We start from the raw sequence: 24,774 nt of genomic DNA, 5'->3' as shown, positions 1-24,774 counted from the left end.
TAGCACAATGTCTGGAACATAAAATATTCAGTACATATTAATATCTTCCCCTATTCATTTCTTGACTTGCTTTTGAATACTTCCTGAGTGTTTTTTCAATATCTGGAGTCTAGAATGATTGGTTGGTTGGTCAGTGTTGAGTACGATGTGAAGATTAGAGAATTTTTTTTGGTCGATGGAAAGATTTTATAGGATATCAGATCCCATGTTCGGATACAGAAAATTTGGCCAATGTGCCATGGTGTACCAGGGACACACAGAACTGGATATTTTATTGTATTTTTAAAATCAGTTTTGAAAACCTGTGTGTCATTATTTTTAACAAAATAGGAATGAAGCCATAAATCATTATAAAAGCCTTTCTATTTCCTAATAGGTGTCATCAAGTTGTTAACAGTTTGATAAGAGAACACTACCTGCTTCTCAAAAATGCTGGTAGTGTCCTTATAGGAGGGACAACGGATCAAGAAACTTTGTGCTTTTTGTCAGACTTTATCTACAGACATGAAAAATTATGTACTTGAGCTTTTATTAAAGTGTTCTTAACATTGTTTTTATCCTAAAACAAATATTGTTTTAGAACTTGTGTCACTGGAATTTGGATTCAGAAATACCTGCTCCTGAAAATAAAAATCTCCCACCTGGAAAGGATAGTGCAACAGGTGGTAAGAAATCCTAGATGTGTGTATTTATACTTATAAACATTAAAAATTTATATTCATACTTGTAATACAAATAGCCACTTATATTAAAGGGGGTTTGTTTTTAATGCAACCAGTTTTATGTAACTATTAATTGTCATTTTTTCCATACACATTCTTTCAGGTTCAATTAACAAGGTAAGGATAAATGTTTGGTTTTAAATAATTCACAAAACATTATTTTAAAATTACATGTATGCTCATTAAAAAATTTCTTTCTTTAAAAATATCAATTTCATTTCCGTAGAGTTCTTCAAACAAGTCAAAGCCTTTTCTGTTCTATAGGGCTGCAAACTGGTCATTAAATTAATATTTTATTATGTATTTTTCAATATAATAATACCATAAATGGAAATTAACATTGCCAAAAGAGAAGTAGTTTCAGCCCTTGAGATTTATTGAAGCAATTGAAATGGTTCATTTCAACAAAGTAGTTGAAGTAGTGAAGAAATTAATCTTTCATTTACTTTTTTTGATCAAGATATAAAACACTTAACTATCAGTAAATCTTAATGATATTCAAGGCTTATTAGTTAACACTGTTTAGCTGGTACTTGCAACAGATTATACCAGTTCCTGCTGAAGTCAGTAAAAACAAATGATTCTTGGTTAGAACAAGAATTATACAGTCTTAGAACAAGAGCAGGGAACAGAGATGTCTTGCGTTTAAAAGTCTTCTGCTGCTTTATAGAACCATTTGGAAATTTCAATAGAGCAACTGATGCTAGAACTTAATTTGTCAGAGCATGCTCACAGGTGGGATTTTATTCATCATACTCCTCAAGTATTTTTTTTAATGCATTCAGTTACTAAAATGTTGTCCATGGTTTTTCTGTTATCAGAATAGTAAGCAAGGGATGTTTCAGTTATGGAGTTATCCTCTTAACGAAGGAAGTACCATGGAGAACAGGTGAGAGAATATTTATTTTTATAAACCCATAAATTAGTGAAATATATTTAAATACAATGAGTTAACTATTCACCTTAGATACTAGGAAGAAAAACAACCTGAAGAAAAAGTATTGCATATAAATACAGGGGAATTATAGAAACCCTAAACTAGGAAGTGGCTGGCTTACACTACAGAGATCATCAGTGTATGGGCAATTAAGAATTTCTGTGCCCTTAAATAAGAGTTTATATGGATAGAGTTTGGGCTTCTCATCGAAGGGAAAATAAACTGTAATAGGAAAATAATAGTCCATGGGGCAAGAATGATTTCCATCCCTTATGTATAAGGTACTGGTGTCAGCATTCCTACTTTACAGATGAGAACACTGAGTCAGGGCGACAAGATATGTAACTTGCCCAAAGTCATACAATGAATGGAATGGTAGAAACAGGATGTAAGAAGAGCTTGGTTCATGCTCATTAGCACTACAGTGTATCACTTCTCAGACTTTACTTATTTTTTGGTTCTTAAACTTAAGCATGCATCAGAACCAGCTAGAATGCTTCTTACAAACACAGGGTACTACTATGTGGAGAAGATTACATTTATTGAACCCTGGGTCACTTTTACACACAGTGTGCTGTTTCATGGAGATCCTGAGTTCTGTTCCTCAGTTTTGTGCCCAGTTTTGACAGTGGGTGTGGCTCACTTGATAGCAGTCTCCCAGAGGACTTTACCTCTGTGAGACTCAGGATGAAACTCCCCTAAACTGAAATTCAAGGTGTGAATCCAAGAAATGCTAAAGGGACCCTAGTGACTAATGCCCTAAGGGAATGTCGGTGCTGAGGGGGATAGAAAGGCTACTTTTACTAGAAGGAACTCAGCTGGGAACAAGGATTTCAAGGTAAGAGGTCAAATGAAATGAATTGAATTGTATCACACTAACACAGAGCAAACATAAACTGAGTCAGTAGAGGGCAGTGGGTAAGATTACAAACATCCGGTCCCACCACTCTGGCTCTACCACTTACCACATGTATGACCTTAACCACTCTGCCTTGGCTTCCTTACCCATAAAAGGTAAACAATAAAAGTGCTTGTCTCCTGGGGACTAAGCAGAACAATGTGTTTGATAGGTATTTGCTATTTATACTGGGAAAGCCTAAGATGTTGCAGAGTTAGAAGCCCAGGATCAATGAAATAGTTTATTACTGAGATTTTTCTCTTCAATATGCCATCAAGAAGAGAATAAAAGTAATATTTTTTATTTAGGGTTTAACATTTTGCAAAGTATGTTTATGTAATTGGCTTCTCAGACCACCTCAAGGTCGGTATTGTCCTTACCATTCTGATCACTGGTGGCAAAGGGATTCAAACCTAGGTCCCCACTCCCAGATTCCATGCTCTTTTCACTAAACAACGTGGATTGTGTCTGTCATCAATTGTAGATTTCAGGAGACTTTCCTGTGGTTTTATAAAGGCAAGTTGGTATAACTAATATTTAGCTAAAGAAATAAATTTTTACTCTTTTCTGTAGAAATAGAAGTATTTTTCAAAATCCTTCAAGAATACTTTGCTGTCTTTAATATAAACTGGCATTAAAAGAAGCAAGAAGATAATGAGACTTTACATGTCAATTAATGCTTCAACTCTTTCAATGTCAGTACTTCTAGTAAGCTTTAAAAAAATGAACTATTTTAAACTCAGTGTTCCATGGCCTGGCTCTTATGCAGTTTTCATTCTAATATAATACTTAGAAGCATTAGTCATAAAATAAAAGAGCACTTCCAGGTGAAAATTACAATGGGATAATTTTTTTTTTTTTTACCTGTATGGTTCCTTTCTTTCTTTCTTTTTTTTTTTTTTAAACTATGGGATAGTTTTTGATGAACATTGTTTTGTTTCCTTTTATATGGGCATAATTTTTTTTAGACCACAATGGCTAATGTAGAAGGCTTTATTGAGTAACCTAATTACATTCTTTGAGCTTCCTTTTATCTAATCCTGGGTCATAAACATGTCAATGCAATTTCAGTTTGAGTTGGATAGCCCCCTTCTCAGACATCATCAGTGCAGATACAATCCATTCATAGGTAAATAGATGTAATTAGCCACTTTCAACCCAGTGGCCATTCATAGACACAGCCATTTGTGGGTATAACGATCTAGTTTCCTGTGAATGCACACAGGGATATCCAGTTAATATTCTAATCTATACGTTTAAAAATGTATATAGTTTTATGTACTTGAGCATATTTGGAAGTTAACATCTGTCAGTTACAGATAGATACACATAGGCCATTGGAAACTAAACATTAACCAGTCTTTGATAATTTTACTTTTTGATTATTTTAATAGCATTTTAATTCCAGTCAACAAACCATTCATTAACTAAATCATTTTTTAAAGGGATTTCAGAAAATCTTCCGTGGAAACTGGCTTTAATGTAACCAATAATCCCATAAGGCTCTTTACTCTGAACCACTCACTTGTAACAAGTGCTTCAGTTGAGAAGCAAGTTGGTTCTTACCCTGGACTGCAGATACCATCGGTTCTCTGCTGGCCCTATGCTGATGGAGACTTTTTGAAGGACAGAAATGAGCCTTATATTAATTTATGTTCGACTATAGAAAACAATAGTGGTGAAACTTTACCTGCTTTAAATTGGAACTTGAAATATGGAAACAGCAGTGTGGAAGAAAACTTAACAGATGAAAGTGATTTATCAGAAAATGAAAAAGCAAATGATAGTTTGCTCAGCTACTTTAAAAGGATGGACCTGAACTTAAAGCCAGAAACAATAGTAAACGTTGAGGAATCTTTCACAGAGGAACCAAGTGAAGTATTTCCATATCCTGATTTTCTCCCTTCTCCTTTCAATACCCTGGACTTGCACAAATTAGCCCTTTCAAAATCTGAAAATTGGAAAGTGACAGTAGAACCTCCAGAAAGCTCTGTTGAACGTCTGATAACTCGTTTACTAGAAATGGAAAGATTGCAACACATGACTATCCAAAAAGAGAGGCCCAGACTACAAACTACTTTCTGTACTCTGGCAGCTACTGAACGACCCTCTTCCTCCAAAGCTATACCCAAAGTGAGACAACCCAAACTTTCAGACCCTTTGAGTCTTCAGACGACTTGTGTAGATAAAAGTCGTGAAAAAAGAAAAAGCAATTCTGGATCTTGCAAGCTTGAACAAAATGCTTCAAAATGGAATTGGAGCAATGCTGGCAAATATAAATGGAATTCTAGACCAACATCTCTAAAAAGTTCATCCACCACCAAACAATTGGTTGCAACTTGTGATGACTTTAGGAATCTCAAAAGCTCCATTTTAAATCCATGCCAAGAACTCGCAACCAAGCCTACTTCTTCCCAAACAACTCAATCATTGGTTAAAATGGTCTCAACAAGATGTCTGCCACCGAAGTCTCCAATACCAGTCTCATCTATACCTCTGTCTTTCCCCAAAAATCAGAGAGAAGAAATTAAGGTACCAAGGACCAAAAAGAAACTTTATCAAAAAAACATAGCACTGAACAGACCATTCTATATTCAGAAGCTAAACTGTTTATCACCTTGCTTTACAGCTAAGGGTAAGTGTTCACCTATTGACCAAAAATAACTTTTCTTTCATACATCTCAGTGTGAGCAAATCTGTTTCCAAGAAGCTTGGCTAAAACGTGGTTCATCATTCCGAGATACAAGTATTACACACATGCATGAGTAACTTGATGTGATGTGGAGTGGAATTTGTAAAAATCATTGCTGAGATGTGTAAATATAAATTCAAGGGCTTCCATACTGACATATTTGGCAATCTTTTGCATGTTATGTTTCAAAGGAATGTTTCACTTAGTAAACTGTTCTTTTCAAAAGAATATTCTCTTTTGTTGTGATGGTTTCCTAGTGTAATTCCATCATCAATGAATGCTATAATCAACTTATTGCTGGTATATTTTGTGTTCTATTATAGTTTGAAGAGTGTAGTTACCTCTTTTTAGTTCTTCCCACTCTGGTTCCTTTTTCCTTTCCTTTACTGCCTCTACAAATCTCCTTTGTCTATCATTTTGACCAATCTTTTGAGTATTTGCTTGCCATTAAAAGCTAAAATACTTGCTATTTTGTTAAGTTAATATGCGAGAGCCCCTGGGTCCTCCTGTGAATCTTAAAAAATGTTCCTTTCCCAGGTCCTTGGTCATATACATGAAAGCAAGATCAGTTCCCTTGGAGACTAACTATAGTTGTAGATATGAAACAACCCTCTTCCACTCAGACTAAGTAGTTTTAAAATGTCAAAGGTAAAATGAGAAAAGGTTGCTGTCCACAAGAGCAGCCAAAATCTGTTAGTGGAACTTTTCCCCAAAGTTCTTTGTTGCTGGAAGTCTTAACCCTGGTTAGTTGAAACTCAAACAGCTGAAGTTTCTTATTTAAAAAAGTGTGTGGGGATTGGAGGCAGGGGGAACTATGTGATGGACACAGCTTACTGCACCTAAGAATCAGGGAAACAAAAAAGCTGAGTCCTGGGTTCTACCGCAGGTGCACAGACACAGAATCTTTTGAGAGTGGGGCCAGGGAACCTGCCTGGTAAACTTCCCAGGTGATTTTAATGCAGGTGGTTCTTGGATCCCAGTTTGAAAAACCTGAAGGAAAAACTTGATGCAAAATGCTCAGGGTTGGTTGGTGGGGATCATATGCTTTGGTTTTCAGTTGATGGTTGGTGAATTCAAATGAGTTTTTCTTAAACATTAAAAAAGTAACACAGGATTAAAACTTTTAGGTTACCCAAAGGAAAATGAGAAATAAAAGGCCTGTTCCCACTCCCAGCCCCCCACCAAGGCAATTGATATTACATTTTTGTGTAGCATCCCCCCGCCCCTTGCCCCCCCCCCCCCCATAAGATGAAATAACATGAGATCCAGACGGCGAGGTGAATTTTCAGGACGATTCAAATACATGCTGAAGACAGCAACTGCAGCTCAGTTTCCTTTGTGCTATTTGTAGTCAAAGAATAAGGCTCAAGGAGTTTGCTTAGAAGCAGAGGTTAAAGAGAGCATGCTTAGTTTTTAGATTAGTTTCCAAGAATTTTCTGGAACTGCATCAACACAGCAATAGAAAATTAACTGTCCAGGATCCCTTGTCATAGAACAGAATTTTGCCTAAATCCCACACAGTTGGTGTCATTATCCAAAGTACTAGAACATGCCTTTGATAGAATACAAAAATGGACTCCAGCTTTCACTCTGTTCCAGCTTGCAACGAATGATCTTTGTGGTTTCCCCTCTCAACCACCCTTACTCTCATTATTTAAAAAAAAATTTTTTTAATCTTTATTTTTGAGAGAGAGACAGAGTGTGAGAAGGGGAGCGGCAGAGAGGGAGACACAGAATCTGAAGCAGGCTCCAGGCTCCAAGCTGTCAGCACAGAACCTGATGCAGGGCTCGAACCCACAAACTGTGAGATCATGACCTGAGCTGAAGTCAGATGCTCAACGGACTGAACTGCCCAGGTGCCCCATCCTTACTCTCATTCTTACAGCTCTGAGTATTGAGCCTTATTTGCCAACCCTTGTACCCATTCTCATTTCTACCTTCTTTACTTGCTTGCATTTTATCCCTTCACCTTTAGGGTTGTAATGATGTAATTTTTATCTGTGAAAGCTTCAGGAAAGGGACATGCCTGTTCTGTTCACCACTGTATCCCGAACAATCATTGGTTGGCATGTAGATACCCTTCACAGTACATAAGGAAAGGACTTTACCCAGCTTTGAGGACTGTTAGGTGACACAGCAGTTACAGGCACTGGCTCCAAGGCCAGACTGAGTCTGAACCCAGGCTCTGCCACTTAACAGCTATACACCTCAGTCAGGTTCCTTAACCTTGGTTCTTCACTTTCCTAATTGGTAAGGTGGATAGAGTTATCTTTTATCTCATATAATCATGTGAGGATTGAGTAAAGTGCCTGGCAAATTACAAAATAGATCAGGGAAAATAGGAATGACACAGGAGAGCACACTGAATGGAATGAGCTGCCTCAGCACTGAATTCACTGTCACTGGAGTAACAACTCAAGATCATTAATGTCCTACATCTTACAAGGCATGTGCCAGGCATCAGGGACACGGTATGAAGTGATGCAGACACTGTCCCTGGTTGTCAAGATCAGGAGTGGGAGTGGGACATGGGCAATGGGGGGGGGGTATTTTAGAGGGAGAGGTAGTAAAAGATCGCGGTCAGCAGTTCCATGAAATAGATTCCCATGAATAGGATTGCTTTGGGAGGTGGGAGGAGACAGATTCTCAGCTTTAATGTCTTAGAGGTAGGGCAAATTTCTTACTGCAAACATAACCAGGCCACTTTATTTAGGATGTCATTAGACCTGAAAACAAACAAACAAACAAAACAAAATAGCTACTGAAACACCAGTTTTCAATTAGTCCCGAATTGCTTTATTTTTTTAAGTTTATTTTGAGAGGGAGAACCGACAGGGGAGGGGCAGAGAGGGGACGGAGGCTCCAAAACAGGCTGTGCTGACAGCAGTGAGCCTAATGCTGGGCTAGAACTCACAAACTGGGAGATCATGACCTGAGCCGAAGTCAGCGGTTTAACTGAGCCACCCAGATGCCCCAGTCCCTAATTGTGTTCAATGTAACTATGTAAAAAACACATTTGCAGCAGTGCAGATTTCAATTATGAGGCAAAGGTACTAATTTTAACACGTCATGATCATTTGTAAAAATAGTTGCCAAAATATTTTGTGTTTGAATGGAGTCCCTAAAATGAGGTTGGAAGAGGCATAATGTACATAGGAAGATGTAGCCATCTTGAGTTCATCTTGTAAAAGGATAGCCAAACATTGCCTATTTTACCCCTACAAGGAAAACTCACCACTGAGGGTGGGGGCACAGTAGTTACCAACAAAGTCAAAAGACATGACTTCCAACGGCCTTGAAAAATTGCCAACTTCTACTACTAATTTTGAAGGAACATCTGGCAGTTTGTAACAGACATGTTTAAATTGGAAGTTAATTCTGTCCAGTAAACTTTAGTTGAATTTGGCTTAATGGCTTGCTCATATATTCCCCATGTTTAGCTCTCTAGTATTGAAGCCTTGTCTTAGCTTTTGGATCTTTCGATTTCCTCAATGAGAGAAAGCACATCTTTCTCTTTAAAGTTTGCAGCAACCTCCTCCCAAGCCCAATACACTCTGATAAAAAACAGGATCTCAAGACTCTCATGTCACTTTAGAGGAATAGCATATGGTCATCAATCGTCTGCTAGCCCAAGCAGAAAACTACTGGGGCCTTTGGGGGGGGAGGGTATCCAGAACCACTGCCATTTGGCTCATTTCTTCCCAAAACCAGGAATCGACCGCTAATGAGAGAAGGGAGCATCAGCTAGGTCAGGTGTATTCACACAGCCACACATTCTGGCTGTCTTCCATTCTCAGTCCTGCTTTGTGTGTTAAAGAGCCACTCAGCCTCACTGCCACTCTTAAGCATTTTACACGTTGTTTGGTTAAGGACATTTCCTTAAACGAAAATGGACAGACTAAAGATAGAGTCCAGTATTTGCCAGCCTTCCCCATCTGCAATGAACCAATTGAATGAAATCATTACAGAAGAGGAAGTTCTCTCCTTACTATGTTTCTATTATTAGGAAAAGCAAATCAGAACTATATGTACCAAGAATAGGAATCCAACACCCTTCGTTTGGTGTGTGTTGTGCACTTAGTCGCTAGGAAGTATTTTGATGTTTGTAAGGAAGATACTAGGCTGTTTCCAAACAGCAGGTTCTGTGAAAGGGCATATTCTGCCAAGTGGTTTGGTAAACTTCTGTCTATACCTTTGCCCTCACTGGGATGCACATCAGATGTCTTCTGAGAACCTGTAAATACCACTCTAACTTAATCCGGCAGTTGCCAATCAGATTTGAGCACAGAATACCTTTCAAGGCAGATCTATGAACACCAGTAAAATAGCATCTAAGAAACTTCAGGTAGGAAATGGTGTTTTAATTTAAAACTAAACACAAAATACCAAACTGGAGCAAAGGAAAAAATCAGGAGACAATCTGGTAACAAGAGGCATATTTTATTAAGGTTTCCCAATAATTGGAAACATTGTTTCTATTTAAAATGCAAGTTACAATTCAAATGATACCATGAGTAATTGGGATACACATTGAGTATTTTCAGAGACCAGCTTCCATATCTTGATCACTAAATGGAAAGATTCTTCAGAAGAACAGTCCCTTACCCTACATACAGAAGGAGAAAAAAACAATTAAAGATGCCATGATGATATCTATCAAATAACTGGAAAACATTTTAAGTCAATTTAGTGTACATTATTGACATGTAAAAAAACACAAATGAATCTGTAGTGAACACTTCCAAAAGGAAGACATTCCATCTAGGAGAATGATAAAACTTGTGTTGCATAATATATGCTTGAACTAGTATACTACAAGGAAAGAAACACTTTATGAAGCCCAATTTCTAATGATATCATCATAACTCATGAAAGGAAATTACTTATTTGAATGTCTACTTCTTTCCTATCTCCACCATTTAAAAAGGGCATTCCTTAACTCCCTGGCCTAAGTTTGAAGATATGTGATTCCTGTGTCATTTCAGAGATTTTATTTCTACCTAGCCAGCTCCAGTAACCAAATGATGATCAAGTACAGGTAAAGCAAAGCAGGATGGATGCAAATATGAAACAAATGTGAGAACATTACATTTCTCTGCTCTACCACATACCATAAAACATACGTTTTTCATATTGTAGAAATGCCCTGAGTATTTGTTTTAGAGAAAAGAGGTGGTTATTATAATGGGGGAAAAAAAAAGTTACAGTATTTTACAAATACAAAACTATTTTGAAGTAGTAGAGTGGAATGAGTTATACACTGGATTTGAATAAACAGGATGCTATTAATAAGCACTTAAGGGTGAAAGTGAATACTGGGAAGGTCTTCAAAGTTTATGACCAGATGCTCCCTTCCTTCAAAACTTGGATATTCCAACCTGAATTCTGAGACCTTTGAGAATAAGGTCCACCTAGAATGGGCTCTCCAATGTATGTGCTTTCTGGATCTCACCTACCCTCTCACTACAGAAAGTAGGACCTTTTTGAGGGTTGTGTCCTAAGACTTAGGAACCCTGAAGTCTGACACATTCATGGTATATTTTGCTGTGAAGTGTAATAAAACAAAAAGCTTTACCAGAGATTAACTTATTTGAAAACTATACAGCTACTGTGAAATATGAATGTAGGTTAAAGGTAATTCAACTAAATGACCATAATCAAACACACAGGTCTTACCAAGCTCTGAATTTCTGCCTCTGCAAAATTACAAATTCTAATCAAATCCTGTGTATGTATATAAAGAATGTTTACAGAGTTCCTTTCAAATAGACAAATCTAGGAATGCTAAATTTGGGAAGATTGACTTCTCTCATGTCCCTTAAGAAGAAAAACTGACAGTGACTCTAAATACTATGTCTATTTTAAGACCATGATTGGCGCACTTGTGAAAACAAAGGGACTAAAAGGAAAGCTGGATTAAAAGAAAAGAGGATTAAGGGAGTCGAATAATAGTGTTCTTCAAATTCCACGACTTGCTATTCTTTTGCATTTGCCAAGGAGATTAGATACCTAAAGCTAAAGACTGCTTTTTTGATGTACGAGGTTTTGGTGGTTTCTAGTTTCCTAATAACCCCTAGGGACCAATTCTGACGGCCACGTGTTTAATGTGGAATCTCGCCATTGAGGAGTCTTTCCTACCAAGCACTCAATGACCACTGTTTTTACTGTAGGGGAGGGAAGAGAGGGGAGAGGCAGGAAGCACAATAAAACAAGCATGTACAGATGAACACAACAGCACTACTACTCTAAGTGCCAAACATTAACGAAACCCAAATGATAAGGCTGAAAACTAAAAAATTAGACAAAAATTAAATGGAGGATTCTTTTTTGTTTGTTTGTTTTAATCTTTTATAGGACAGAAACCTTAGCTCATGTCTTCTGGCTGTCATCATCTTCCACTGAACTGCACCTAAAACACAAAGAACAAGTAACAAGCAACTTTGTTTTTTAAAGAATAGGTAATAGTTTTGAAGGCATAAGATGAACTGTCTCTAGTGGAAGTTAACTTACTTAAATAATTATATAAAACGAAGCCATGAAAAATCACCAGAAGCATCAAAATGTTAACTATTTTGAGTGAAAATAACTACAAAAGACTCGAATATGCAGCATATGATCACCAAAATAAAGTAAATCATGGTGGGAAAATCACTACCCATTTTGTTAAGGTAGAAAAGCTGCACCTGTGAAGCCTTTTGTAAAAGGCTTCCCTCTACCTGAAGATGGAAACCAGCTTGTATTTACTTTAGTAAAGTCTAAACCATGAAGAGACGGGGTGTAGATTCAAAGTTGGCTTATTATATCATCTATCACCTTCCTGGCTGTAGTTCATTTCATGTCTTTAAATGGAGCAAAACCCACCAGAAGAATGCTGCTATTCTGATTTTTCCATTCTTGAATGCACCAAAACGTGCATCTTGTTGTAATTAGGTGCCTGGGTGAATAAAAAAATCCCATTTACAATTTAAAAATATTATTTAAACCCCAAAAATCTGATTATTTTCCACATTGCTCAGGAAGACAAGCATTAATTTTACCACCCAAACAGAAAAGATTCATATGCATTTCTGAAAAAGCTCCCCTACCATGTTTAAAAATACGAATTCCTTTGTGTTGCAAAACCAAGCTGATTTACATGATTTTGTCTTAAATTGTGGCTAAATGTTTATCTACACATGCTGTCAGAAATAACCTTGTTAAGAAGGTGAAGCTGGTGTCTCAGCAAATCAGACCCCTTGGAGAAGGCGTTGAATGGCCTGTGCCCCGTTTTCCTTTTTTCTCTTTCCGCACCATCAGAAGGAAAAGTGAGAAAATAGCAGAAACATTAGTTAAATCCTGAATTATACCCCATAACCTACAGGAATTATCTCACTACACTGAAAGCTGACAATATTTGCAGGATTCTTTTGATGAAATAATTAGGATCCTGATTATTAATAAAATGATAAACTTGTGGCTAGGCTTTACATCTTTAACAAATAATTCTTTTAAAGACTTAAAGGAAGAAATGAAAGGTTGCTTTTAACTAGTTATGGTTTACCTGACTTACCAGCACTGAAGACAAAAACTTTTAAAAATGGCTACAAATGCCTTGTTCACAAAAGACTTTATTATCTAGTGATGCATACTGAGAACATACAGAAATCTGCATGGTCCACTTCACATGCAGTAGAACAATCTTCACTTTACAATAAGTGAGTGTCAACTGTTTTATGCAATAGACAACACTTTAAAGTCACATTCTTAAAGAAAAGCTTCATTTACAAAAGAAATAAAAGGTAAAGAAGCAATTACCGCTTTTAAAAAGCAGCTGCTTTGTTCAAGAGTGGAAGGTTTATGCCTGTATTGAAAGACAACATGATCACAAATAATGAAAACAATGAACAAATGAAAAAACACTTTTACCATAAAGCAGTACACTTTCAAAATGACATACAAATAGTTAAAAATTTCATTATGTTGTCTAACTTTTAAATATGAGGACTCTCAGAATTAGGCCTCAACATTTGTAATTAGTAAATGAAAACTACGCATTGTTTCTATGTCACTACGAACTGTATTTAACAAAATGTATATAAAGTCTATAGCAAGTTGATTTAAAAAAATTAAAGTTAATAAGAAACAGTACACTGAAGGCGCTCTATCCATCAAGCGCACACTCTTCCAATTTTAAATGTGATGAACAGAACAGAAATCGTAACTATGCCACAGTCGCGATGCCAAAAAAGAAAACGAGATCAGTTAGCACACATGCAGGGAATTCCGCCACAAAGCTAATATCCCTCATTTGTCAACTGTTCCAATAAAATAACGTCTTAAAACGCCAGTGATGTTGATGGTTTAGCTTACCTTCAGTGTACTGAATGTTGTACACAACCTGCTTTAAAAGAGGAGGCCGTCCCTGCAGGCAGGCTCAAGAAGGAACAGACCCCCTTCGGCACTGACTACGCCAAGGGCATGCCGCTGTGGCCTGCACACACACACCTAGGAAAATGTGAATATAAACAGCATTTATGCTGGCCATTTTATCTGAAGACCAATATGAAGCCAAGTTTGCTAAAAATAAATCAACCACCCAACATTACTACTCCTTTTATAACAGATGCTTTTGTCTTTTATGTGAACTGCAACCATATACATTTGCACTGTAATTCTGTGCAGTCTTGGCAATTAAAACAGTTCTACAGTGAAATTTCACATAAGACACAAAACAGATTAACTAACATTTCTAAAAGAAATATCACCCTTGGTGTTAATTCAAATATATCATGCTTCCTCAAATTTGCTGGAGAAATATTTATAAGTTTATATACATTAATAAACTGCTGTGAAATTTCTTCAGTCTTTGTATTTAATTACTCAAACCCTTGGAGCTTCTTCATCTCGTTTAAATTTTTTCCTGGATGAAGGCATGCTGTAGGGCCTGATTGATGCTAATTCGTTTAGCTGGGTCCAACATCAGGATCTGGTCCAACAAGTCCTTTAGCTGGTGTACTTTTTTACGCTGGTCTTCAGGAAGTCGCTGGCACCCAATCAAGTCAGCCAACAGGTCCTTGGTTGGATTAATGGTGCTCATGACAGTAACCTTCTCCTAAAAATAATTTTTAAAATGTGTATGTCTAAATGAGTTACTAAGCATATGTAACTTAAATCAGACTGCTTCGTCTATCAAGACTTCTAACATAGATTATCATCTATTCATTGAAAACTTTGACACAGCTTCCTCTAGTCTACATCTTTTTAAGAAGCAACCAAAAAACTTCAATGGGGAAAAAAAAATCAAGCCCAAGTTAGCAATGACAATTTTTAAAAAACACTGTAATTTAATTTTGTAAAAAGAGAGAAAAAGTCAAAAGAAAGAAGTCTGTGAAAACCCTAAAACAGTTTAATAATAATTAACAGTAAACACTTGAGTTTGAACTGTACTTTCCCTATCCTGAAGTGGTAACAGACACGGAAGCAAGTCCATACCAAAAAGTGTTTGTGGTTAAGTGCTCCAATGAAGTTAGGAACAGCCGATATAATGGGGCAAAAATAAAGAAGTCCTTACTTTGACCTGGAGGTTTTAGAAGGGCTCGTGTAGAATGTGTATTTCCCTTGAGGCTTGAAGTTGGACAAATTATTTTTAGGGGATGAGGAAGTACAGGAGGCAGATAAGGTCAGGACAGTCTGTGAACAAAGGCACAGAGGTGTGACACAGCAGGCCCTTTGGCTAACTGCCAAGTGTGGCATGGTGGGGTTTACAGAATACTGCGAGGGGGTGGGAACTGCTGAAGATGGCAGAGTTCATCAGAGAGGAACCCAAAGAAGGGTTTTTAAGCAGGCAGAATAACATGATCAGATTTGTTTTCAAAAAGATCACTCTGGCAAGCAGCACAAAAGCTGGATGGGAGGCCAGAATCCAAAGAACAGAGGAAGAGGGCCATTTAAATATGACCTATAATAAAAATAGACTCATTATACTAAACATTTTTAAATCCCTTCATCTTTTTCATAACCTGATTGTGTTTTATTCAGGAATTGGCCAACAGCAAAAGGAATTATTCTTAGTGTTTTAAATATTCATTGCTCCTAGTACCACCCAGCATTGCTTGTTCACAGTAAGAAAATCATTTAATGTAGCACAGCTAAAAGAGACTTACCCTCTCCGTTACTTTATCAACTTCTATATACATGAAGTTGAGGTTTTGATCAAAATGTTGGTCTTTGAATACGCCTTTCCGAATCATCTGGCAATAAAGCAAAACAAAACTTGGGTTTTGAACTATTATGAAACAGTCTGGCCTACTAACAATTTAATATGAAACAAGTCACAAATAATATTAATTTAGTCTCTCTAGGTTTGTCTCCTTGTTTAGGAATCTTAGAGTCCTTGCTCTGGAGTTTAACCCCTTTGAAAGAGCAAATAGAAATGCTGTGCCTGAAACTACTTAATATCATGAAATTCAGTTTTCCCAGGCAGTGACTTAAACCAATTATAATATCACATTGTGCTTTCATTATTCAAAATTGAGGATCAAACAAAGACAAAATAATTTATGCTTAGAAAGTAAAAGTATCACACATTTGGACCCTTTTCTCTTGGCAGTTTAAGAAACCCAATGACATTTCACAAATTATGTTCCAATGGTCCAAAGAGGATATAGGTGAGACCTCATTAAAACAAATACCAACATGGTTAATTTTTGTGTAACTTCTTCTAACCAAGCCCAACATAATAGAATTTGGACAGTACCTGAAAAATACAATGGCTTCTGACCCATACGTGGAAAAATCTGTAATCTCTCAGAAATTTAGCAAATAAGCTGAAATCATCAAAGTCTAACATATGGCCCTCAGGTTTATAAATGCCTCAAGTTTCTGCTTCATTTCTGAAATAATTGTTGTAGCTGAAGCATTAAGGGTGAACTTTAGGTTATAAAGATGTCAAGTTCAAGGGAGTTTTCTTGGTAACTTCCTTTCCCAAAGAACTTCCAATCTGAATAAACTGAAGGCCATCAAGTTCCTTTTCCAGTAGTCCCCCATCATTCTCTGACAACTGAGCCCTTCTTCACATCTGAACTAACCTGACCTGCATCTTTTTTCATTCCACCTCTCAAGCATGTTTGGTGCTGTTATCAATATACGGTGTGCTCCCAAGGCTGCTTCTCTGCCCATCATTAAAGGACAATAAACAAACAAGGGAAGAACAAAGATATGAAACAGTCATATATATACACATGTATGGTGCTGAACAAATTTATGCTCATCAATCTCTCTTCCTAAATTCCAATTCTACTCCAAACTCTAGGCTCCTACCCTCCTGCTTAAAAGAATAAAGAAAAGCAAAGAGACACATTAGAGGGAAGAGGAAAATGGACTTCTCTTATCTTGACAGCTCTTGGTTGATTAGAACCACTAACTTAAACAGCAGAAATGAAAAAGAACTAAGGAATCACGGTAGCCATATACCTGCCTTTCTGAAACTGTTTTATAGACACTACTGAGGACTAAGTGTCAGCAATCCACTGGTCTACAATAAACTACTGCTAAGACCTCAAAAAACAAAAAGCAGCTCACACTAATGTCCTACCTTATTAGGCATCTTTCCTTTGAGATCCATGGCGAGCTTCAACATATGGTTATTGGTTTTGCCAGGAAACAAAATTTTTCCGGTGTAGAGTTCATATAAGGTACAACCCACAGACCACATGTCTATACCATAGTCATAGCTTTTCCCTATAACTGAAAACAAAATGGGAGTGTTAATACATGATGATAAAAACAATCAACTACAATTTATTTTCATTAATGAGGGATTAATTTAGCTCGGCCTCCATAACTGCAATCTTAATACCTCACTTTGGCATTGGCTTTATGTTTTTCCCCCCACTAATTCTTAGTAGACTCTTAAACTTAAAAACCTTAAAAAATGAGAAAATGCAGAAGGGACTGAAGGGGGGTGTGGAAGAAAGTGTGTATTTCTTTTTTCATTTCACCTTTGGTGGAGGTGCTAACCAGCCTCAACCAAGGCAACAGGAAGAGAAAAAACAAAGGTCCCATATAATCCATAAATTTGATAATCAGACCTTGAGTAATCAAGAGCAGTCTTCTAAAGCCGAGGATTTTCCAGAACTGTTTTGCTACTCTTGCCAGACATGATCAAGACTCCTGTCACAACTACCACCATTCCACCTGAGGAGGATGAACTTGCTACGGTTCCCTTCCTCATGAATGACCTCGAGCAGCTGCTGAAGTGCGATGGAAAACAGTACTTAGACATTAAATATGCTGTTTCCACTGCATATGATGGCCCAGGTCAAAGAACAGCTGAAGAGACTTACTGATTTCAGGAGCACGATAAAATCTACTGACAAGATAAGGTGTTATGTCATTATCCGCAACATGTGAAGCCGACCCAAAATCGCAGAGCTTTAAAATAGTTTTTGATTCATTAACCTGCAAAACATTTTATCATGGAAGTTTAATTCATGCCAGAAAGAATTAAGACAAATAATCAGATAAAAAACAATGGGTTTTGAGAAGTTATTTCCAATACTGAAAACAAAGTTACCCATTTAAAAATTCCTTTTCTAATTATCTTAGAACTCAATTTCCTAATTATAAAAAATTAAGAGCTATCAAGTATTTGATTATAATTAGTTAAAAGAACTTTTTTCAGTGAGGAAATATGGAATGCCAAGTACAATTTTAACTTATGCTACTTTGAAAAGGGAGGGGTAATAGAAAAATCTCATTGAAGCAAAGCATCTTCTAAAAATCCCCAGAATACCTGAATAAAGTCAAGTTACTAATTTAAAGGAATATGAACACGTTTATTAAGAAGGGATCACATTTAGATTCTAACTTTCAATTGACTGAGGTTAACTTTCAGTTGCCAGAAAATTATGATAGCAATGAAAGCAGAGGACGATTCAGATTAAATCTGGACAAAATCAGAGCAAAAACATTCTTCACCGGAAGCTGCTAGACCATCCCAAATTTAGCAATCACTTCAAGTCTAAAAAATACTAAATCCCTTAAATATAAAAAAGGTATTAGTCAAGAAAATGTTAAATATATTTGGCACAATATTTGATAAATATGAACTCTATATTAGTCATTTGTTTCTTTTTTCCTTTGTAAATACTTCAACATACACAGTAACAGTGACATCTGCTGAGAAAGGCTGGAGCTGCTCCCATGGCTGCTGCCACTCATGAGTCAGAAGCATGTTCAGGATTAACAAGTGAAGATAATTCATATTCCAGAGTCCCTTCCCCCCTTCAAAAGAGACACACACAAATTCCGAGTTGGGACTTGAACTTGGCCTATAGTTCCCACCCCAAAGAAACATAACACTTTAACATAAACACTTTCTACTGGGATATCCAAGTCTGGTCAGTGTTACAGATTGGCCCATTACAGTTGATATCCACAGAATTAAGCTAATAATGGAAATGATTATTTTTAACTGCCATATCCGTAACCATTCTCTTCATCTGGGGTCTCAGGAAGATAGGGATCTTCAAATGGAAAAGTACTTGTGAAGCTTTTTAAAAAGTATAAACTGCATTCAGCTACTTAATTAACGAAGCAGTTTAAAACCCAGAGAAACCTCAGGACAATTTTAAAATTAGAATCTACCAGTTCCACTGACAGGAGCTCCACTCTTGGGCTGGCTAACATGCCTTAAATGATAGCAGGGGAGCCACACTTATGTGCATTTCAGTTTGGCTACATAATTTCTATCCTCTCACAAGGAATGTGGTACTCCTACCACACTGATGGTTGAAATCCTGGGCTAGAAGTTTTGGATTTTCATTCACAAGCAGCTCCCTGTGATCTCTGAGGTCTATTTCCTCCTTTCTTGGGAAGGAGAGACAACATTCAGTGTCTGAAGTCCATGTGAAAACCTTATGAGAGTAGCATTAACTCAAAGAAAATGAAGTTTTAAAAATAAGAGCTCCTGACTGAATACTGGCAAAGGTCTTATTCTTTAACTTCTATGGTGGTTAAACAGATTTTCAATGCAGTTACCTTTAGGTTTTATAGATCTTACACATTCTTTGATGAATGGTATATTTCACAATTTAAAGAAAACTGAGGTAAAAACTAACTATGAAGTTGACTAGGCAAGTCTACAATTCATTGATTTCACTGTAATTACTCAGCTCTTCTAACCCCAAATTATACTGGATACGCAATACATTGTAAAGTCAGACAAAACATGCTAAGATGGAATGTCTCATTATTTATGTGCTAGTCTGGAAGAAAATATTTTAAGATATTAAAAAAGCAAAAGAAGAATCTGAACTAACAGGTAAGTTACTGACAAGGGATCCTTAAACTTTAATGGGATCGTAATCTTTTAAAAGTATAGAACATGTTACTAGCAGACAAGTTAGGAATTCCTCAAGTTGTGAACATACCCGCAACTCTGAACATCTCAGAACAGGGGTGAAGAAATGGGGCCAGGGAGGGAAGAGGTATGTGTGCATTCATCACTCCCCTATAAGGATATATTACTTTTAAATTTCAAAAACATGTACTCTGTGAAAGCTGCATCTTATACCAGAAGTCCTTAGGAGATAAAGTCTGAAAGGGACACCTTTCAGTGTAATCACAACTGAGTTACTGTGTTTGGACCCCCTCCTGGGCACCTACAGACAAACTGTAGATTTAAGAGATAATTCTCCTTAAGTGTCTCTAACCCTGTCAGACCACAGAGAACAAAGAGTTGTGAACATTCCTAATTTCAAACAACACATATGCATCTTTTATTTCTTTTTTTTTTTAGATACCAGAAGAAACCCACCATTACTCCATTAAAGCACTCCTGAGATTTATGTGTACTCTAAATCCATCAATCAAAAGGAAAAAATTGGGGACAATAGCCTATTTCCTTTCTTTACACTTTACTATGAAATTTCATGGACCAACTTCCATAAAAGTAAACCCTGGTTAAGTCCTTTGTAATGGGTAATTAATATACTGAGTTGTTCTTCTAAGACATCGTTTCTAGAATAATACAGTGGTAATCACATCATTGGTAAGAAACTTTACGGATGTACAAAGCAACCTGACTGATGGACTTACCAGGATATTGTCTGGCTTGATATCTGCATGTAGGATATTGCATCTTTTAAGGAGTTTTAATGCCAAGAACAGCTGCTGACTATAGGATCTCACGGCTTTAATATGAAGACCAACATCTTTACCATATTTTTTTAACACCTCTCGTAAATTCATACTTTTAGGAGAGAAAAGCAACAACACAAAATTAGGGGTTACAATGCAAAATGGAAATAAAAAAGACAAAATCATGTCCAAGCATAAAGTAAAATCAAATCTGCAATCTGGATTATAATGAAAGTACCTGTTCAAGAACCTCCTCAGATGTTTAATAAATTACTCTACATTGAAATTAGAGCACATGAATCTGTGTGTATATAACACAACTTTCCAGTAAAACTCAATTTTCAAAAATAGAAGGGAAGACATACAATGGTAAAATTCCTATTGATTTCAGAATGGTTTACATCTGAAAGCCCAAAACTAAAGCCATACTTTTGACAATCAAAATTGTATTTTCCTACTCCACTATTTCCATTTCTTTTTATCATGGTGTAAAAGTATTGAACTTTCGGAGAACCTCTGTTGTGCTGATGGCTACAGGAGATTAGAGTTTGGCACACGGTATGCAGTCAATTAGTGTTTATACATTAACTATTGTCAAGAAACTAGTTCTTAACCAAAAGTAAAAGACAAACCCAGAGCTAACTGGAAAAATAAAACACACAGAAAATTTGTCATCGCATTTATCTAAGTGTTTAGTAATGTACAGATTTGACAGCTTACCTCAGAGGCTCAAATACGAGACAGAGATGCTGCTTGTGATAAAAGTGTCTGAAGAGTCGCAAACAATGAAATTTGTCATCAGGATCAGCATCATTAAGTTTTTTCAAGAATTCTAGTTCTTTTAAGCCAGTTTTTTGCCTGAAAAGTAAAAGAAAATCAAAACTGAACACAATACAGATTAAAAAAAAAAAAAATCAAACAATATTAAACTAGTTCCAGTCTGATGTATTACAGGTGATAAGCAGTTTGGAATTTGTTTTAAATACTAATAAATCTATTGAGGACTGACAAGTCTGTATATCATTAATGCAATAATTTATACTGAGCCAAATATTGTTCTCATGCAGTTAATTTCCACAATTAACAGAAACACTAAGAAACAAACCCACATTGCTTGAAGGGAATTCAATCTTGCACATATTTTATCTCAAAAACATCTTGATGTAAATGTTATTTTAACAAAAACAGAACCACCCTGTACAAGTTCTGGTGTAAGAGTCTAATAATGGATGTCTTACCAAGTATTAAATATTTGGTTTTCCTCTAAAATTCTAGTTACAATTTAATGGACTATTACTCGACAATCAAAAAGAATGAAATCTTGCCATCTGCAACAACATGGATGGAACGAGAGTGCATTATGCTAAGCAAAATTAGCCAGAGAAAGACAAATAGCATGATTTCACTCATATGTAGAATTTAAAATACACAACAGATAAAACATAAGGAAAGGGAAACAAAAATAATGGGGGCGCCTGGGTGGCTCAGTTGGTTAAGCGGCCGAATTCGGCTAAGGTCATGATCTCGCGGTCTGTAAGTTCGAGCCCCGCTTCGGGCTCTGTGCTGATAGCTCAGAGCCTGGAGCCTGTTTCAGATTCTGTGTCTCCCTCTCTCTGACCCTCCCCCGTTCATGCTCTCTCTGTCTCAAAAATAAATAAATGTTAAAAAAAAATAATGTAAAAATAGGGAGGGGGACAAAACTTAGAAGATCTAAATAGAGAGAACAAACTGAGGGTTGCTGGAAGGGTTGTGGGTGGGGGGAGGGGCTAAATGGGTGATGGGCATTAAGAAGGACAGACACCTGTTGGGATAGCACTGGGTGTTGTATATAGGGGATGAAATCACTAGATTTTACTCCTGAAATCATTATTGCACTATATGCTAACTAACTTGGATGTAAATTAAAAAATAAAAATAATGGCAAGTTGACTTTAACATCAACTCAGTGTGTGGTTATGGATTGTACTTATTAGAACATATGGATATGGCAATTACCTCTACTGTATAAAAGAAAAAGGGCATCAGATTCAATACCATCATTCTGTCATTTTAGAACTGCAATACTTTTATAGACTGTTACACTTTTAAAAATCTTCATGTGTGAATACCTGTGTTTTTAGGTTTCATTACATATGTCTTCTGAACTTACATGAGCTCATTGTTTCTGATGATTTTTACAGCAACTTCTTGGTTTGCTCTTGCATTATCTCTGGCTCGTACAACATTACTGAATACACCCTGGCCAGTGTAGCCATACACATTGTAACGCTTATCTAGGACTTCACCTATGTTCACGCCTAGAAAAGTAAATTAAGAAATGGGAATTTTGAAAACAATAAATACTTAAGAAAACTCTGAGATACACATAATAAAAAGAAACACAGTGCAGTCACTTAAAAAAATGTGTCAAATCTCTACTGTGTGTTTGGTGTCCTAGGCACCAGGGAGAATCAAAGCCAAGCCTCCATCATTCGTCACTCTTTCATAATGTGGTTCAAGCTGCATGCCCACTTCCTATCCACTGCTGAAGATTTCAACATTGAGTAGGGAAGAAATGTGCTCACTGAAGTGTTTCCAACTGTAGTCCTGCAGGACAAATACTGCATGACTGGCATCCCAAGCTCCTTGTATGTCGTTTTTCTTGGTTTTCAGATCAAGACGAGCAAGTGACGTTCCCCTTTCCTCCTGGAGGCTTATCTCATGGCTGAAAACAACTTTGAATAGATTTAAGTTGCACATCAAGTTTTTACCTCACCTCTATTCATGAAGCTCGTGGGCTGCTTACTAGATTACAACATGGGTTCATGCAGCTATCTGATGTGCCATACTTTGTAAGTGCTGGCACTGTGATGGGACTCTCAACAGTTCTCCAACGTGTGACTGCATCAAGCAACAGAATTCTATAAAATATTTTAGAACTCTAAAATTAATCAGAACCGTGAACTTACGGTAATAGCCTTCTGCATCTGTCCAGTTATCCCTGAGGTTGGGATTCTCTTTGAAATCTTTCCCAATACCAGCAGCCCGAAGACGAGCACTCTGAAATGAAATGAAGGAGGCAACAAGAGAGCCATTTACCTACTAATCGGGCAGACATTTAAAACACTTCCTTTAAAACAAAAATGGGCAAAACAAGCTATAATTCAATAAAAACATCTTATGCCAAATTAAGTAAACTCTTACCATCACCTGGAAACATGAGTAACAAAGTCTCTTGTATCACAATAACGCTCAGGAAAAATGTTAAAGTATCTTCAAGAAATCTTAGGAATATGACTAGGGCATTATAAATGAAAAAGACTCAAAACCAGGTCTGGTTTTTGATAGCTATTAATAGACAAAGGGGGACAAAAATTACAGATGGGCACTCAGTTAACAATAGGTATCCAACATTCTCTTCTACCAATTCCACATTTCTTATACTGCTTTGTCCACTTGCCACCCCTTGACTCCTCTTCCCACATATGCATGAAAGGTCACTGGCTGTACTAACAGTTTGTGTAGGAAATTAAGAATATTACAAACCACTGTCCATGATACCCAGAAGGCCCCTGTCACCCAAGCAAATGATGGGCACTGATACTTTCACTGGCTCAATCATCATTTCATCATTCCTTAACCTAGCATTATTTAGTATTTCTGTTTAAAATACAGACATAGGGGCGCCTGGGTGGCGCAGTCGGTTAAGCGTCCGACTTCAGCCAGGTCACGATCTCGCGGTCCGGGAGTTCGAGCCCCGCGTCAGGCTCTGGGCTGATGGCTCAGAGCCTGGAGCCTGTTTCCGATTCTGTGTCTCCCTCTCTCTCTGCCCCTCCCCCGTTCATGCTCTATCTCTCTCTGTCCCAAAAATAAGTAAAAAAAAAATAAAATAAAATACAGACATAGACACATGGGCCATGATCAAGGTCTTCCGGGTCCTAGACACAGACTGCTTAATCCTACTCCATTTTTAATTTCCCCTTTTTATGTTTATCCCCCTACTTCCTCTTCTTGCCAAAGCCTCCTTATTTCTCATATTCTCTTGAATTTATAATGAAAAAATCCCATACTTTTGAGTATGTTTTTAAGATTTTTTCAAGAAAAGAAACTGGAAACATGGCTAAAAAGCCAAAATTTCTTAATCCCCTGCCTTAGAATAACACTCAGAACTCTTTAATGACTTTATTAGGACGCAAATCCTAACTTTTCAATCACCAATAATATCGAAGCCCAAAGTGGACTCTGCTCTAATACCAGCTTGGAAATTATTGGTATCATCTTGTCTCAGCTAACTATGCCCTACACACACACACACACACACACACACACAAACACTTTTAAATCCAAGAAAATGTTGCTTGAGAAAAATAACTACACATTTAAGTCATTTGGTGTTTAACTTTTCTGAACCTCCCAAACTGTTCTG

At 36.9% G+C, this 24,774-nt stretch overlaps 2 protein-coding genes across 18 annotated transcripts in view; one reads left to right on the top strand and one right to left on the bottom strand.

The window, feature by feature from the left end:
- The window catches only part of FAM217A (family with sequence similarity 217 member A), a 30,746-nt gene extending 9,572 nt beyond the window's left edge, over positions 1-21,174 (top strand). For 2 of the 3 annotated variants that reach the window (XM_027040208.2, XM_053223083.1), the window contains exons 5-9: positions 581-662; positions 826-839; positions 1,544-1,611; positions 4,003-5,192; positions 20,029-21,174. In XM_027040208.2, coding sequence (XP_026896009.1) covers positions 581-662; positions 826-839; positions 1,544-1,611; positions 4,003-5,192; positions 20,029-20,060 — 1,386 coding nt within the window. In that variant the 3' untranslated portion in view covers positions 20,061-21,174. Of the gene's footprint in view, positions 1-580; positions 663-825; positions 840-1,543; positions 1,612-4,002; positions 5,471-20,028 lie in introns of those variants that run through there. The other variant, XM_053223081.1, reaches the window with a different exon arrangement.
- The window catches only part of PRPF4B (pre-mRNA processing factor 4B), a 36,989-nt gene continuing 21,885 nt past the window's right edge, over positions 9,671-24,774 (bottom strand). The window contains exons 8-18 of one of the 15 annotated variants that reach the window (XR_008298695.1): positions 23,318-23,408; positions 22,519-22,666; positions 21,090-21,227; positions 20,328-20,481; positions 17,573-17,687; positions 16,822-16,973; positions 15,392-15,478; positions 12,442-14,340; positions 12,111-12,183; positions 11,613-11,658; positions 9,671-9,855 (exon numbers count right to left, since the gene is read on the bottom strand). Coding sequence is in view for 2 of the 15 variants with exons in the window: in XM_053223079.1 (XP_053079054.1) it covers positions 14,137-14,340; positions 15,392-15,478; positions 16,822-16,973; positions 17,573-17,687; positions 20,328-20,481; positions 21,090-21,227; positions 22,519-22,666; positions 23,318-23,408 (1,089 nt within the window). In the remaining 13 variants the exon portion in view is untranslated. Of the gene's footprint in view, positions 14,341-15,391; positions 15,479-16,190; positions 16,399-16,821; positions 16,974-17,572; positions 17,688-18,388; positions 18,513-20,327; positions 20,482-21,089; positions 21,228-22,518; positions 22,667-23,317; positions 23,409-24,774 lie in introns of those variants that run through there. The other 14 variants (XR_008298690.1, XR_008298691.1, XR_008298696.1 and 11 more) reach the window with 14 other exon arrangements.

This window comes from Acinonyx jubatus, chromosome B2, assembly GCF_027475565.1.
Source record: "Acinonyx jubatus isolate Ajub_Pintada_27869175 chromosome B2, VMU_Ajub_asm_v1.0, whole genome shotgun sequence".
Taxonomy (NCBI): domain Eukaryota; kingdom Metazoa; phylum Chordata; class Mammalia; order Carnivora; family Felidae; genus Acinonyx; species Acinonyx jubatus.
The sequence above is the reverse complement of the archived record's forward strand: the minus strand, read 5'-3'. Positions and strand labels throughout refer to the sequence as shown.